The 16,579-nt window shown below is 42.7% G+C and overlaps 1 protein-coding gene across 2 annotated transcripts; it reads right to left on the bottom strand.

The window, feature by feature from the left end:
- Positions 1–1,404: 1,404 nt before the first annotated feature.
- LOC121916997 (squalene synthase-like) lies at positions 1,405–15,467 on the bottom strand. 2 transcript variants are annotated; one of them, XM_042442592.1, is made up of 8 exons: positions 15,366–15,467; positions 13,304–13,401; positions 11,955–12,138; positions 9,660–9,788; positions 9,228–9,419; positions 7,115–7,291; positions 3,610–3,762; positions 1,405–1,626 (listed from the first exon to the last, which is right to left on the bottom strand). In XM_042442592.1, the coding sequence occupies exons 1-8, from the start codon at positions 15,465–15,467 to the stop codon at positions 1,405–1,407; spliced, it is 1,257 nt and encodes a 418-aa protein (XP_042298526.1). The 2 variants fall into 2 exon arrangements, with proteins under 2 accessions (XP_042298526.1, XP_042298532.1); XM_042442598.1 differs by lacking the exon at positions 9,660–9,788.
- Between the last annotated feature and the right edge of the window lie 1,112 nt (positions 15,468–16,579).

Raw genomic sequence — 16,579 nt, 5'->3', positions numbered from 1 at the left:
AGCCAGTACGCATTCAGTTCGGGCAGCTCGCGCATTGCACGTGGAGTGTGGATGGGCCATTCGAATGCTGGTATGAAGGTATTGTGCGAAATAACGTGAGTTCGAGCCACCCAGTGGCGGAAGACCCCCAGTTACACTCATCTGATAAGGGCTATGATCTGTGATTTGAATGTGATTTGGGACAGGATCCTGGTGTGCTTGGGGATGGAGTGAGAGATTTTTTGTATGCTCTCATGCATGGGGAGTCTGGACCCCCCCCTTCCTAAAATCCTGGCTACGTCCCTGATCAAAGCATCCCCGACAGATGGCCATCCAGCCTCCGTTTAAAGACCTCCAAGGAAGGAGACTCCACTACACTCCGAGGGAGTTTGTTCCACTGTCGAACAGCCCTTACTGTCAGGAAGTTCCTCCTAATGTTGAGGTGGAATCTCTTTTCCACATGTCTGTATTCTTTTCAGTCTCTCTCAGAATGATGCCAAGTCATCTTGTAATGTAACTTCCTGTCACCATTTTGAGAGGGGCTGCAGAGGAAAATGAAAGCATTTGGACTTAAGTCGGGGTAGGGTCTGGGGGGGAGATTGCCCCTGGCACTTACCTAGTTATCCAACCCTGCCCTATAGCAGCATTTAGAAAGCTGAATGATGCCCACCATTGCCACAGGAAATGTATGATCTTTAGTGGGGAAAGCATGTCCCCTTACCTGAGCTTTAGAACCTAGAAACCCCCATCAAAGAGTGTTAATTTTACACTCAGAGTGTTCTGCCTCAACTGCACTTTGCAGTCTCATTACAGAACTGACGCATTGCACAACCAAATGAACATTACACATTGATGCACTGCCATGCAATCAGTGCACAGTGTGTCATGGAACCACATGAACAGTTCCACTTTCATAATTTTCAACTGAATACAGATGTTACATATCAGCCTGCAAAATACAACCGCATGCACCAGGGAACTTATTCATGTGTAAGACAGCAATAGGATGCCAGTTGACACATCAAAGATGATAATCCAGGTTCATCACAGCAATTTTTGTTTTTTTACTGTCAAATTTGACAAGCAGCAAAGAGGAACCTTCCAACTTCCTAGTTCAAAAATATCCTACATCAGAAAAAAAACTAAAACAAAAACCAAGATCAAATGCTCTGCAGAAATATATATTAAAACCAAAAAAGAGACTTGTCCTTAAGCAGTCCATCCGAAAAAGGGAAAATGGAAAGCAAGGGAAGTGTCTCCCATTCAGGAACCCCAGTTTAACAGCTGCATCTAGAAGTATAAGCCTTCATTCCAAACAAATGTGCAAATACAAGGTTTTGATTCTTGCTTCCTACAGTCCTGTGACTCCAGTCCTGTCCTCCTGGGTTGAAGTGGCATTTACTTCAAAAACCCACCAAATTGTTCTCAGTTCTCACCAGTGTGTATGTATTCTTCAGCTACCTTTGACATCATGCTCAGATACTGCCAGCTCAAGGCAGTTAAAAGCATCATACAGGACAAGTAAATGGGAGAGTAATGGGTCCTGGAGACAAGTGCTCCTCCAGGTAAGGTCATGGAGCGGATAGACGTGATGATCTGTTGCATTCTGCTGGCAGAAGGGTCTGTGCTGGGAATCTTCTGGTAGATCTATCAAGAGGAGAGTCAACTTCCATTAAGAGACGGTTTTTATTGATATATGCATTGAGACAATGTTTTTATGATGTGAATGTTTTAAATGATGCTATAAACCGCTTTGATTGACTCGGAAGAGCAGTATATAAATAAAGCATATTATTATTATTATTATTATTATTATTATTATTATTATTATTATTATTATTTCCAGAAAGGATTTCTCAGTACAAAATCAAGCATTTATTGGCATTTGAAATTCAAGAAATGAAAACTGCATATTTACACAATACAAAGTGCTGGTTATCATCTATAAAGGAACACAGAATCTGAAATCCACACAAGAAACTGGAGACACCTTCCAAGATGTTAAAATGATAGTTGTTTTATTAGGCCCAACATGTTGCATAATTATAATTTTATATGATGTGACATCATGCTGTGATGATCCTAAACTTTGAAATGACCTACTGGAGGAGATCCATCACATAACATTTCTTGAGGCCTCTAAAAAAGCCATCAAGACAGAGCTCTTCCGGCAGACATTCCCAGACTAATGTATGGGCCCTTTCCACAGTCTCACAACTATGCCTTCTTGACTCTCCCTTAAACTGCCTCATTGCAATGAGGATTAAATTTTATTGTAATTTTTATTGTGATTTTTATGCTGTTGTATTTTAAATTGTGGATTAGGGATTGTGTTATAATTTTACTATGTTTTATTTTGATTGTAACCCGCCCCAATCCTCCAGGGAGAGACAGGCTATAAATTATTATTATTATTATTATTATTATTATTGTTGTTGTTGTTGTTGTTGTTGTTGTTGTTGTTGTTGTTGTTGTTATTATTATCCCTGTGGTCCAAGCAGCCAAACAGCAACCCTGTTCTTGGCCCTTTGCCCACAGCAGATCAATTCCCTTAGTCTCCTGGGTCTCTGTTCCCACTCCCTGCTAAACAGAATGGGAGCCCTACAGCTGCCACCACCCAGTGACTCTCTAAAGAATTCCCCTTAACACACATTGGGACTTGCTAAGGACTTACTGGCCTGTTACAGACTGCCAAAATAAAGCTGCGTCGGGTCTCTTTGGAGGTATGCTATTTAAATGATGCATGCATCCTAAGAATCCGGAAGCTGCACCAAAAGCTGCACTCTGGTGCTTAGGAATGGAGTGTGGCTTTGGTGCAAACTCCGGACTCTTAGGACCCATGCATCATTTAAATAGCATATCTCCAAAGAGACCCGAAGCAGCTTTATTTTGGCAGTCTGTAACAGGCATAGTTTCCTTCCCTTGCTAACGTAAGCAAGCAACAACTGAGCGAAGTAACGTGTATAGTAGTACAGAGACAGTAGATGCTTTTAAAGAAAACTAGACAGAGCAATAAGTTATCATTCATACAAGACCTCCCTGCCTTGCAGTTACAGAATGCATAATTACAAGACATTCATTTCAGGCACGCCAAAAGATAAAAATAACAAAAGCCTGGACGCTCTAGCTAACACATTTTCTAAGCTACTCACACTGAGATGGGATATATGTATAGGGGCCATCCCCTTTCTCTAAATAGAGTGGTAAAAGGCAAGAGCTTAGTTTAACTTGGGAACACCAAAAAGAAGCATGGATCCTGTCTACTCTCTCATCCATCCAGCCTTTAGGATGAGCACAAACAGTTATGCCTGCCAGAATTTTCTAAGTTCTTTGGCATCATTTTCCTTTGCATCATCCTTTACATCCTTTGTTACATGCCCCTAAGTTTTACCCTCGACTTATCCACGGGTCATATCAAAATCCATAATTTTGGCTCTAAAATCTGCCATCGACTTATACATGAGGTAGATTTATAGTCGACTATATACGGGTAGTCAAGTATATATGGTAAGTGTTCATGTCCATTTCACAAGTGATTTACTGGATCACTGATAGGATTCCAGCTGGAATATGTATTAAAATATTTTGTTTTGTTTTTAGACATTATTCCATCCCTGACACCCAACTCACCTCTTCTACATACTGGTACATGATGGCTTTGACAGCCTGGATGTTGGTGGCATCCATCATCAGCGTGACGGCTTGCCCCTTCCGGATCTTTACCACTCCCCTGAAGACCTGTTGGTTGTTGTAGCAGGCTGCCAAAGTGGCAATGGCCATTACCTAGGAGAGAGGAAGGAGAAAGAAATTGCCAAAAAGAGTCCTGCTTAACTCCAGCCCAAAGATTTCAGCAATAGTGTGTATCTCTGTATGCGTGTCTCTGTGTCTGTGTGTGTCTTCAGGTAGTTTGCCGACTTCAGATGAATCCACAGATTTCACTGGGTTTTCCTAGGCAAAGAATATGCAGAAATGGATTGCCGTTGCCTTCCTCTGGAATATATCCAACAGCATCTGGCATGCCTTGGCTGCCCCCCATCCAAACATCAGCCAGGCTTGTTCATGCTTAGCTTCCATGATCAGCCAGGATCTGATGCTCCCAGGATATTTTCACTCTCTTCATCAATATTTTAACTGCTTTAAATTCTAATATTGTAACTGCTTTCAGTTACACACAAACACTTTTACATGATGCTGAGTGTTTTAGTTGTATCTCTTTTAACTTGCAAGTTGCCTTGAGTCCCCAAATGGGGAAGAAGGCAAGATATCACCACCATCATCACTTGTGGTTTAGACTGCTTCCAATTACACTTATTAAATTATTCTTTTTAGTACCTTTTAAAATGTTCAAGTTATTTTATTGCTTGGCATTTTTACTACAACTTTAAATTGCTTAAACAGATTCTGTTGTAAACCACCCAGAGATCTTATGATGTAGGACAACATATAAATATCTGCTGGCATTCAGGATTGCAGTTACAGATTCATAACCTAAAGTTATGAACCTAAACTGCTCCATATTCAGTAACTAAAGACTATGTAAATGGTCCCGTCCAGCTCACCTTAAGAGCCAGCAGGCAGATTTGGAAAAGGAGTTCTGTTCAGCTGCTGAATGAAGCACAAGGATGATCATGCTTCTAATACTTTCCTGTTACCTAAATGTCAGGGGAGTCTAACAGGGCACCCACAAATTGTACTCAATGGGGAAATTAATTTAGCTCAATAGGAAGCAGCAAGAGGATTCTGGTAACATAAAGCTGGGACCTCAGCCTTTGTATAAAGGTTCCAAACTCAAAGAACTCGTGAGTCAGTTTTCAATTTAGTGTATTTAAAAAGGGAATTCTTACAAGCAAGCACCCTCTTTCACACACACACACAAAAGAACTAATGATGCAAAGGTAGGAGATATTAGTGAGTTACAGTGAGCTAAGAGGTAATGCTCTAACAAGCCAAAGCATAGCTCCAATTGTAGGGTTACCAGAATGAGGATGGCTAAGTAGCCACCTGTGATACATGAGGGGGTTGGTTACTGAGGTTCCGAGTCAAAACTAAACCAATTTGCTAGTGTCTAGGCACTCATGTTTATAGCAAGAAATAGGTTCTGGCGGCAGTGTTTCAGGAGTTAAAAGGCTTAAGCGATTTTCCCAAGGGAGAAGAATGAGCTGCAATATGTAGGAATGAATGGACAATCAGCATTAATGTCCTCAGACAAAAAGAATTTCATGCTCAGATGGAAACTCCCTTTGTCTGCTGTATGCAAACAATCAAGTCCAGCTCTCCACCATCACTCCCCTCACAGGGACGTAGCCAGGGGGGGGGGATCCAGGGGGGCCGGGCCCCCCCCTTCCGTTGATAAAAAAGAAGGGGTGGGGCCGCCGGCCCCCCCCCCCCCCCCCAGCCCCATTATAATGGTGGCACTTAGTCTGGGACCCCCCCTTCCCAAAATTCTGGCTACGTCCCTGCCCCTCAGTGAAAGGATTGTGTAGATTCCAATCTTAAGCAATCTTGGCTAAGTGCCTCTGGCTTCTCCCATGCTGAGCCACCTGGATTTCCAAATATGCTATGGCTGGTTCCCTGCTCTGGCAAGCCCCTCTTGGCTGCTTGCCTAAACATCCCTTTTTAATATCAATATGATATCTAGGGTCCCAGAGAGGTGGATGAAGGCTGAATCCTGGGTTACACTCCCACCAGCAAAGAAGGCTGAAACAATCAGAAGCAATTCCTTTTGCAATTCCTTGTCTCAGCTTCACTCCCTGGTAGAAGTGGGTTGCCATAAGTCCGAAATGACTTGAAGACACACAGCAACAACATACAAATCCTGGTTTACTCAACTTCTTAGATAAAACAGCAGAAGGAAGGAGACATCAAGGGGGAGGAATCAGTCATTCTCATGGAATGCAGTGGACTCAGTGTCCTTCCCTTACAAAGAGGATCACCCTAGATCATCATGCCCCTACAGTCTAGTGCTACAGAACTCCTAGAACAACTATAGGATATATGCACACAATCTTCACATGATGTTCTGATTGCAAAAGTCCATTATCAAAACTGTGTGTCAAATGCTGGACATGGAAAGTATAGCCACAGCCTTCCCTGCACATAGACAGGCTTATTAAGAGGGCTTTAAAACATTGTAAGTTCTAACAAATCAGTTTCAGATTTGTTAAGTTTCCATTTTTCTCTTAAAGCCACATGGAGGGAGGAGAGGAAGGCACTGAGGAAACTCAGCATGGAAAAGCCAGCCACCCACCTCGTTCAGCAGGAACCAACCTGCTTTTCCTTACTGATTTTTCACAATACCTCCTCATCTCCATGGCCCCCAAAGAGATAGGCAGTAGCTGCTGTGGCAGCAATAACTCCATGTTTCTGTCACCACCACCTCCTCCTCACTGCCTCCTTTTCCTCCGCTTGCCCAGCTGTCTCTTCTGGGTCTGGAAGGGCTGATGGCTGATGGGCACAGAAGGAGATGCTCACCTCGCTTGCTGATGGTGACTCCTTTCTTTGCCCACTGAACCACACTTAATCCCATGCCTTTGACGCTTGGGGAGTAGTGGCATCACTGCACTTAGGGTATCACTCAGTGTAGTCCTCACCCTCTGCACTCTCCTAGTGAGGCCTCTGTATACTATTTAGTCAGCCCTCCTGTCTGTGGCTTTGACTTTTGCAGATTTGATTATTCACAGCTTTGATTAATATGTTCTCTCTAGGAATCTCTAGTGAAGGTTTGGTTAAATCTTCTTTTTAAAGAAAAATTTAAAAGAATTCAAAAAATTAAATTCATTTTAAAAAACATAAAATTTGAAAATTTGAAATTTAAAAATTCTGGGGCCTCTCCTTTCTCCACCCACTGAGCTTCACCCTAACTCCCACCATCTCTTAACTCATTTTAAAGGGAAGCAGATGGATAACACAGCCTGCTTTTACCCAAAGGTAGGTTTTTGAGGAGCAGTGGTGTCACCTCCCCCCTTACAGTGTCACCTGGTGCAGTCTGAACCCCCCACAGCCCCTAGTGACACAGCTGTTTCACAGGGGTTCTGTGCTCCTAATGCCAGAGAATGTGGAGGGCCCACTGTAATGTGAAATGGCCCAGGGAATGCCTTCCCAGGGGGCAGAAACCTTCAGAGATTATACAACCCACCTGTGGGATGGCACAGAAGTTAAACACACTCTGGTTCTTCAGTCGAGACAAGTATGTCAATACATCAGGAATGTGATGCAAGGCATTGGTGATGAGCTCATTCAAACACTGCACGGCTTTGTCAGTGTTTTCAGGCTTGGCCAGATCTGACATCTTCTTTGCATACTTGCTCCAAACCTGGGAACACACAAAAGTTTAGGAACACAGTGGTGAGTGGGATGTTGCAATGCCACACCTAGGGTTTTCCCATTTCCCCCTAAAAGACACTTATACTGAGGAGTTGAGCCATTCTGGCTTGTGCATATTATTGCTACAATTGTTATCTTGTTATATACTGTACCTTCAAGTTGACTCAGATTTTTAGTGACCCTAACATGGGATTTTCTAAGCACAATTTCTTCAGGGGAGGTTTGCCATTACCTTTGTGATTGTGTCTTCCTGCATGATAGAGGGTTGGACTGGATGGCCCTTGTGGTCTATTCCAACGCTATGATATGATTCCTCTTACAAAAAGAGACCATGACTTGCAAAAGTTTACACAATCATTTTTCCTGGCTAGGTGGGGATTTGAATACTAGTCCTAGTCCAGCATTCAAATAACTACACCAGGGTAGGCAAAATGCAACCCACAAGTCAAATACAGCTATTGGACCCCACCTCTGAAACTTACAGTATAATGACCTTTACCACTTTTCCAAAACCTCATAACTCCCCCATTAAAAAAAAATAGCACAAAGGTGTTTTTTGCCTGGAGAGTGTGCAAAAAGCATGCTAAACATATTAAAACATCCCACAGCCCCTTAGGAAAAGCCACTGTTACCTCCAGTTTTTTTCCTCCAAGTGTTCACAGACCACACAGTTTGTGGGGTCCTAAAGCACCATCGAATCCAACCTTCTGCCATGTGGGAATTTCTCCTGGCATATCAAGCAATGACCACATTAAAGGGTGATGCATTTTTCCCTGCCTCTCCAAGATCTGCCCCTACCACCTGGTATCCAAGAAAATGGCCAGATCCTTTCTCTATGTTTCAAGTAACCACCAAGAGCAAAAGAGGCATTTGCTTACCACCCTCACCTTCTTTAAGAGCTCCTCCAGGTGGAGCAAATGTGTCAGGAAATTGCCATGTTTGTTGCTGTACTTTTCTTTTTTAAAGAAAAAAATAAAAACAATATCCAAACAATGGTTGTGTTAGCCTGGATAATTTTCTGGGAACTTCCTAAACCAGCTGCAACAATTTATTCTCACCCCGAAGTGGGTTTCTTTATACATCCAAGAGACATATCAAAACAAAACTATTCCTTTCTTTGCTCGTAGAACCATGGAAGTGAAAGGGGTTCCCGAAGGCCATCAAATTCAACCCACTTCTCTGTGATTTCCAAACTCTGTTTTCTCAGATGTTTTCAACTTCAGCTTCCAGAATCTCAGACTATTAGCCAAGATGGCTGAGGCTTCTGGGAGATGAAATCCAAAACACCTGGAGAACCAGAGTTTGGGAACCAGTAGGTAGCTGCCCAGACTCTTTTTGAAAACATCCAGAGAAAGATGCAGTACGGACCACCTGTAGTCGCTCCTTTTTCTGCTGGATTAGTGCGCGCTCCCTAACCCTAGTATCTCTGGAAGCACGGCACATTTGGGTGATCTATACCACGCCAAAGAAACCCCACCACATCTCTAGCTCATTGGTTCCATTTCCCAACCACTCTTACCATCAAGACTTTCCTTCTAATGTTCAATTAAAATCTACTGTGCTGCAACTTAAAACCATTAAACCTAGTTCTACCCTCTGCAGTGGTAGAAAATACATCTGCTTCCTGCTCTTGGTGACTGCCCTTGAGATATTTAAGAAGTGTAATCATGCTGTCAATCCTCACTCCTTTCTTTTAGATTTTTATTCTGACGTTCCCTCCTGGCTTGATCCTGCTTAGCTTTCAAAGTCAGGATGTTCAAGGCAGTATGGTTGTTTTTGAATGAATGGGAGAAACAAGCCACTGATTAGAGATGGTAGAGACTGAATTTGAGATCATGCCACCTACACCTGCACCTGATCCTACTCTGGTTTAGACATCATTTGCCCTTCTTCCCTACTATTTGCCCCACCCTCACTTTCCTTACCTCTTGAGGCCATAAATCTCTGCCCTCAAGTTGGTCTTCCAGATAATCTCGGATGATGTTGGTTTTCTGCAGAAAAAGCCCCATGGAGTTGGCAAGCTCTGTGTCCTGGCCAACAATAGGGTCTTCCAGCTTGGTTGCAGAGAAGAACTGGGAGAGTCCAACCAGAACCTGGCCAGCAACATAGTAACAGTACTAGAGAAGGTAAAAAATGCCAAACATTAGGGCAGGGCTGAGCAAAGGGTGACCCTAGGGTCAGATACGAAGATGATAAACATGGTGAAAATCCTCATCACATCCCCACGGTGTATAGGACAGAGAACAATGCTAGGATGGGCAGTTTTCACAACAAGCTTTCTAATCACATACCCACCACCTTTCAAATCAACATCTTATGATCATCATGAAGATTATTTGCTGGGTGAAGCCACTGACCTTGTCCCAGTCCTTCTCCGATTCCATTTTCTTCTCCAAGAACTCAGCCATCCCAAGGCCCATCCTGTGACAAATATCAGCAATCACATCCCGATAGACCTTCCCCAGCTTCCGGAACTCCAAGGATATCTGAGGTATAAAAAAAATATAGGCTAACCGGAAAGAGGCCCAAAACAAAACTTACAGTTTAGGAGAGCTGACTGACCCTCCTCTTCTAAGGCCAAACTTGTCAGAGCCTAAGTATAATCTTATAGTACTTTCCTTTTGAAAAGAACCAGCATGGTATAGTAGTTTGAGTTTTGGACTGCAAGTGGGCACCAGAGTTTAAATCCCTGCTCACCATAGACACCCACTGAGTGACCTTTGACAAGTCACACTGTCTCATTCTCAGAGGAGGGCAAACCTTCTTTGGACAAATCTTGAGAAGAAAACCCCATAATAGGTTCACCTTAGGGTCACCCTGAGTTGGAAATGAGTTGGAGGTACACAACAAAAACAACTACTTTTAAACCTAGAATATTGTGTCCAGTTCTGGGCGCCACAATTCAGAAAGGACATTGAGAAACTGGAGCGTGTCCAAAGGAGGGCGACAAAAATGGTGAAAGGTCTGGAAACCATGCCCTATGAGGAACGACTTAGGGAGCTGGGGATGTTTAGCCTGGAGAAAAGAAGGTTAAGAGGTGATATGATTGCCCTGTTTAAATATTTGAAGGGATGTCATATTGAAGAGGGAGCAAGCTTGTTTTCTGCTGCTCCAGAGAACAGGACCCGGAACAATGGATGCAAGCTGCAGGAAAAGAGATTCCACCTGAACATTAGGAGGAACTTGCTGACAGTTAGGGCTGTTCGACAATGGAATGCACTCCCTCGGAGGGTGATAGAGTCTCCTTCCTTGGAGGTCTTTAAACAGAGGCTGGATGGCCATCTGTCAGGGATGCTTTGATTTGGATTTCCTGCATGGCAGGGGGTTGGACTGGATGGCCCTAGTGGTCTCTTCCAACTCTATGATTCTATGAATATTGATGTGAGCAACATCAATTAGTCCATGGAGCCAAGTGTCTGTCCCTCAGACTTTCCATGGTCTGCATGAGCTGTCCCATATCAGGAAAGAAAAAAATGGTCTGGAAATCCAATTTTGGCTGTGAAACATTAGAAGCTGGGTTTTTTTGGTTTGGTGTGGTTTGGTTTGGCTTTTTAAAGTTCTACAGTATAGATATGGATTTTTGAGCTGGACATTTAAGAAAGAGCATAGGAGGAAAATCAACTCATTTGAAATGTGATGGTAAGGATTCCATGGACAGCCAAAAAGACAAACAAATGGGTCCTGGAGCAGATCAATTCAGAAATCTCCCTAGAGGCCAAGATGACAAAACTCAGATTGTCATACTTTGGACGCATCATGAGAAGGCATGAATGATTGGAAAAAACAGTAATGCTAGAAAAAGCAGAGGGAAGTAGAAAAAGAAGAAGACCACATGCAAACTGGATGGCCTCTATTAAAGAGATCACTAGTATGTGTTTGCAGGAGCTGAGCAGAGCAGTGGAGGACAGAGGGTCTTGGAGAGGGTCTCATCAACAGGGTCACCATGGGTCAAGATTGACTCGAGGGCAGTTAACAACAAAACAATATAGAGGAAGGGGGTAATTCATCAGGCCCAGAAACCTTCTCTCACCATCCAGGGTTGCTTGTAAGCCATACACAACAAACCCAAATAGCTGTTTTCCACTATGGCCTCTCTCTAAATAGGAAAAAGGAAATTCTATGTCACATCTTGTCACCATTCTGAAGGGGCCTGCAAAGGAACATGGGAGTGCAAAAAGCCCCCTGCCTCTAAAGTGTGAAAATACATAAAAATACTCCAGGAGGGGAGCGTTGGGACCACTGCATAAGTCAAGCAAACTGCATGGTTTTTGTGCAAGAGGCAATGCCCAGTAGTGTGAGATTTGATAGCTGGATACACTATCCAAATTTAAAACAGCATAAAAAAGTCTCTTCCAGCAGGTCTACAGATGATTTTTGAACTATGAATTTTAAATTATTAATTTTCAAATGTGGTTTGATTAAGCTGTGATCTTTAATTGTGGATTGCTTGTTTTAATATGTACTGGTCATATTTGTTCTTTTAAATTTGCTGTTATCTGTTTTAATAGGTTTATGTGTTTTTAACTGATGTTACATTTTTAACAAACGTTATGTGTTGTACAGTAAACTGTTGTTGTTCCCTGCCTTCATCCATGGGAAGCCATATTATTATTAAGAAACATTGTCAGTATTATCATCATTTCAAGATTCACCATTTGGAAATTCTCCAGCACTTGTTTGTGTTTCTCATTGCTGTCCATGAATCGCCAGTCTGGCTGATACAGGTAGGAGTGGAAGTTCTGTAACATGGGGATCTTGGTTTCCAGGTTGATTGTCATGTCATCCTCCACTGTGTCTACAGCCCGGATAATCAAGTAGAAGATGCAAGCCGCATGGCTGGAGGGGCAGGAGAAAAGGATCATTTGTGACTTGGATGCCAACAATACTGATGCTATTGATTGCCAATGAACATCAGGTGCTGTAGGCTGAGGAATCTCTGAGTATTTCTTGCCTAAGAAAACCTTGTGAAATTCATGGGAATTGCCACAACTCAGTAAGAGAACTGAAGGCACATAACCACACACACAAAGGCTCCTTATATACCGTCTATATACACATACCATTTCCTCTCCAAAAAATTCACCCCCTGGATGACCAGTGCCAGTCCCCCAAACCCCCAATGGGTCATGTTTTGGGCCACATTGCTATGAGTCCCCTTCCCAACTAACTCATGCCCAGAGCTTTTCCCCCCTTCAAAACCAGAAGTTGTTTTGGGGGGTGGGGAGCCCTTCCCTTTAAGCTGCAGACAGCCCCCCTCCCCACCAAAGTGCAAAAAAATGCAAATATAAATCAGTATAGGAAGACTGCATGCCAGATGGGTAGAGTCAACCAGCAAGGTCACAGGCCTAAGCCTACAAGACCTGAATAGAGAGGTAGAGGATGGGGGGACTGGGTCTTGGAGACGTCTCATTCGTAGGTTTGCCATGAGTTGAGGTTGACTCAAAGCAGATAACAACAAACAATTAAATAAAAATCACAAATGCCCCTTCCCCACCACTCCTCCCTTCTCCTTTTGTGTCGTATCTTTTTAGATTGTAAGCCTGAGGGCAGGGAACCGTCCAATTAAAAAGATTGTATGTACAGCGCTGTGTAAATTTACAGCGCTTTATAAATAAAGGTTAATAATAATAATAATAATAATAATAATAATAATAATAATAATAATAATAATAATAATATCTGAGAGAACACAATTCTGTTGTCAACATCCAGGGGAAGTTGACTATAGAGTCATGTGGGAGGACCTAGAGATTCTTAGACAGCACATATTCAAATTAAATCTGTGAATCATCAAATCCACAAAAGGGAAAGCAGTGAATGTTAGGGAGGGGGGCAGCTGTAATGTTTTTGGAGCACAACTGGCAAGGCTAGGGTGTGCTTGCTATGTGATTTTGGAAGTTGTAGTCCAAAACTAGGTACATTTTCCCAAGCTCAGACCCTCCCCAACAGTAAAAGTTTCTTCCTCCCAACACACAAAAGACACACAGAGGCTCAAACTCACCGCAGCTCCCCATCAAGCATCTGGATGACAGCGGCATAGCTCCGGCTGGTCTGGTTGAGATACCGGTAGCAGAGGCAGAGGCTGTCACTTAACGAGTCCTGCAAGTAGACGACTGGTGTCAAAGAGGAGGCATCGTTGGTGGTCTGAGTGTCCAGAAAGTGAGGGTGTGAAGGTGAGAGTGGCAAAGCAGGACTTGCTTAGAGATGCCTGGTGCTGCCAATATGCAAGCAACCTCCTCCGGCTCCCTCAGCACCCTAGCAGGGCCCTGATCCCCTTCCTCTGCCCTCCTCTCTGGGGATGGAGAGAGGGCCAGTGATGTGGCTACCTTGGAGCTGGTGGCCATGGAGAAGGCATGAGGTGTGTCATCTGCAATAGGAGCTGAAGCACATAGCCAGGGGCATACATGTAGATTAGGGGTACATGCTCCCAATCACCTGGCACCAGACCCAGAGAAAGTGATGGCAGAGCCTGGCTGGTGGAGGAGAAAGGGAGAACCCACTGCCACCACCGTTTTCTTGAGTCCTGCCAGCAAGGCAGAGAAGAGACACCCACTAACCTTCCCTTCCCTGAGCGCTTCCTCTGTCTAACCCTCCCTATTACAGGGTTTTTAAGAAACCAAGAGGAAGGTGAAATAAAATCAGGGTTTGGAGCACCCAGACAAACAACGCAGTGGTGTCTGTGTGTTACACTAGCATCAAAAGAGAGGAAGGACACCAGCTTTGGACAATTTTACCTACTTGACTACCACTTCCAGAACTGCCCTTCCCACCACAGCCTGGGGGAGGTGGTTGGTGTCAGACCCTCTTCAATGACTTCTTTTAAGACAAATCTTCAGAAAAGTTACTTTGGGACAACAGCTCCCAGAATCTGCCTGTGGACATGGTGAATTGAGGATTCTGGGAACTGTAGTCAAAAAAAAAAAAGATGATATTCCCAGTTTGCTGGGGGTGAGGATACTACCGAAATCAGCTACTAGCAGGCCAGGCTTTCCAAGGAGATTACTATATGCAACTTATAAATCACAATGAAAGACAAAAAAAAAAAGTTTAGCAGTACTTATTGCATGAAGAAGCCCCTGACCTGAAGCTGATGTGTCCCTTGGGGTGACTCCTGGTTCAGCCATTCAAATTTACATTATAACGTGAATGTTTTATCACATCTGGTTGTCCTTCCGTTACCCTTCCGAATCGAGGGGGAATTGAATCCAAAGCAAGTCACGTGATGTGAAATCACACAAAGCGGAGTGAGTGCAAATTATATTGCCACTCTGGTGCATACCATGCGGATTCAATGATTCGAATTGGCACCCTTGCGCATGCTCAGTGGGGGTCTGAATGCATCATGACCTTGTATGTTTCTGAGGTGAAAAGGGGCGCACATTCTTGTTCCCTATTTCACGTAATTGTGTGATTGCGTGAATATTTGCCTCATGAATATTTCTGTGTCTTCTTCATCCCCTTTTTAAAATTTTCCCTTCCATTTCAGCAATTTCAACACACACATAGATAGATATTTAGACAGACAGACAGACAGACAGACAGACAGACAGACAGACAGACATATCTGTATATTCACATTCACATATGTACACACATGTATATATTCCAAAAAAAATTAGTTGCCCTGAAAGTTGCCCTGAAAGTGAAAGGACCACCGAAAGGAAATGGGGAGGAAATTGCAGTGCTGCATCATGGGAAATTTGCAGCCCGGGGAGTTTGCAGTGGTGAACCAGAGCAGAAGCAAAGTTGCATTCCACACCAGACCAACTCGGAGTTAAAATTGCAGTACTCCCACCACCACCACCAAAATAACCCAGGCCAATGGGAAAGGCTGATTCCATTGGTCATCTGAACATGTGCAAAATGCATTTTTCAAAGATTTGGGTTTCCAGAGCCCAGCGCGGTTGTACAACAAGAACAAGAACATATCGTGATTTGAATAACTAATCAGCACTAATTTAGTGTATAAGAAGATGGTCAGAACAAAGACTAATAAGTTAATAACCAAATTAAAAAGATGAGCAGAGGAGGGTCCCAGTTGACACAGAGATGCACCAACTTACCTGGTCCATCTTGAGCATCACAGTCTTGTAACCTCCCATCTTGAACCTCACCAAGTTGTACAGCTCCTTGGGGTGGCCCAGCCATTTCTTTAACAGCTCCATCACTTCAGGCTGGAAAATTTGGGCTTTCTGGGGAGGAAAAGCGGTGGTATGAGTCAGTCCCATGGGGAAAAAGTTTGGATTGCCCCTCGCCAAATCTCCTATCTATCATTTTACTTATACCAATTACTTCTTCTCTAAATTGCCTTAGAAGCCAACATGATTTAAATTAAAGCTTTGGGCATATCATGAGCAAACGTGACTCAATGAAAAAGCCTGGTAAAACGGAAGGCAGTAGGAAAAGAAGGAGTCACATTACAGATGGATTGACTCCATTGAGGAAGCCATAGCTGTCCTGAGTTTGTAGGACCTGAGCAGGACTGTTGAAGACTGGGGCTTCTTGGAGGGCTCTCATTCAGAGGGTTACATAAGCTGAAGACTAGAGAGAGAGAGAGAGAGATCTTGTAGCACCTTTGAGACTAACTAAAGAAAGAAATTGGCAGCATGAGCTTTCATAGACTTAAGTCTACTTCCTGAGATGCATTTGGATTTAAGTCTACGAAAGTTCATGCTGCCAGCTACTTTCTTTACTTAGTCTCAAAGGTGCTACAAAATCTCTCTACATACTGATTCTCCAGACTAACATGGCTATATCTTTGAGTGTATATATATATATATATATATATATATATATATATAATCAACACAAATCATTATAAACATCCATCAATACACTTTAACATTAATACACATAACATGCATAACATATATAACAAAACACATCAAACAATATCAAAATACCAAAAAAGCAAATAAACATAAATTGGCTTCCTTCCTAACAGTTCATATCATTACAATAATATAACTGTCAAATTTCATTTCATATGGTAATTGTTCAGTTCTAGTTTTAAACAAACAGTCATATTTTACCTTTAGTCTTTGATACAGTAAATCTTTATAATTTTTAATAAATTTTATTTGTAATTATTTTGGCCACATAGCCCGAAAAACCCACAAAAAACTATTTGAATAGCATTTTCCCATTTTTTTCTTCTTTCTTTCTTTTCATTGGGCAAGTTATTTTAGCTAGAACAGCCATTTCATACAGTTTTACTAACCAGTCTTCAACTATTGATATCTCTTCTTTCTACCATAATTTTGCATATGTTATTCTT

The sequence above is a fragment of the Sceloporus undulatus genome, chromosome 1 (genome assembly GCF_019175285.1).
Source record: "Sceloporus undulatus isolate JIND9_A2432 ecotype Alabama chromosome 1, SceUnd_v1.1, whole genome shotgun sequence".
NCBI lineage: Eukaryota > Metazoa > Chordata > Lepidosauria > Squamata > Phrynosomatidae > Sceloporus > Sceloporus undulatus.
This window is presented reverse-complemented; position numbering and strand designations above follow the sequence as displayed.

Coding starts and splice junctions, on each gene's coding strand:
- LOC121916997 (XM_042442592.1), bottom strand. CDS start 15,467: ATGGAGCTGTTAAAGAAATGGCTGGGCCACCCCAAGGAGCTGTACAAC. Junction 9,420..9,659: donor CGGAGAAGGACTGGGACAAG/GTCAGTGGCTTC, acceptor TACCTTCTCTAG/TACTGTTACTATGTTGCTGG. Junction 7,292..9,227: donor GAGATTTATGGCCTCAAGAG/GTAAGGAAAGTG, acceptor GTGTGTTCCCAG/GTTTGGAGCAAGTATGCAAA.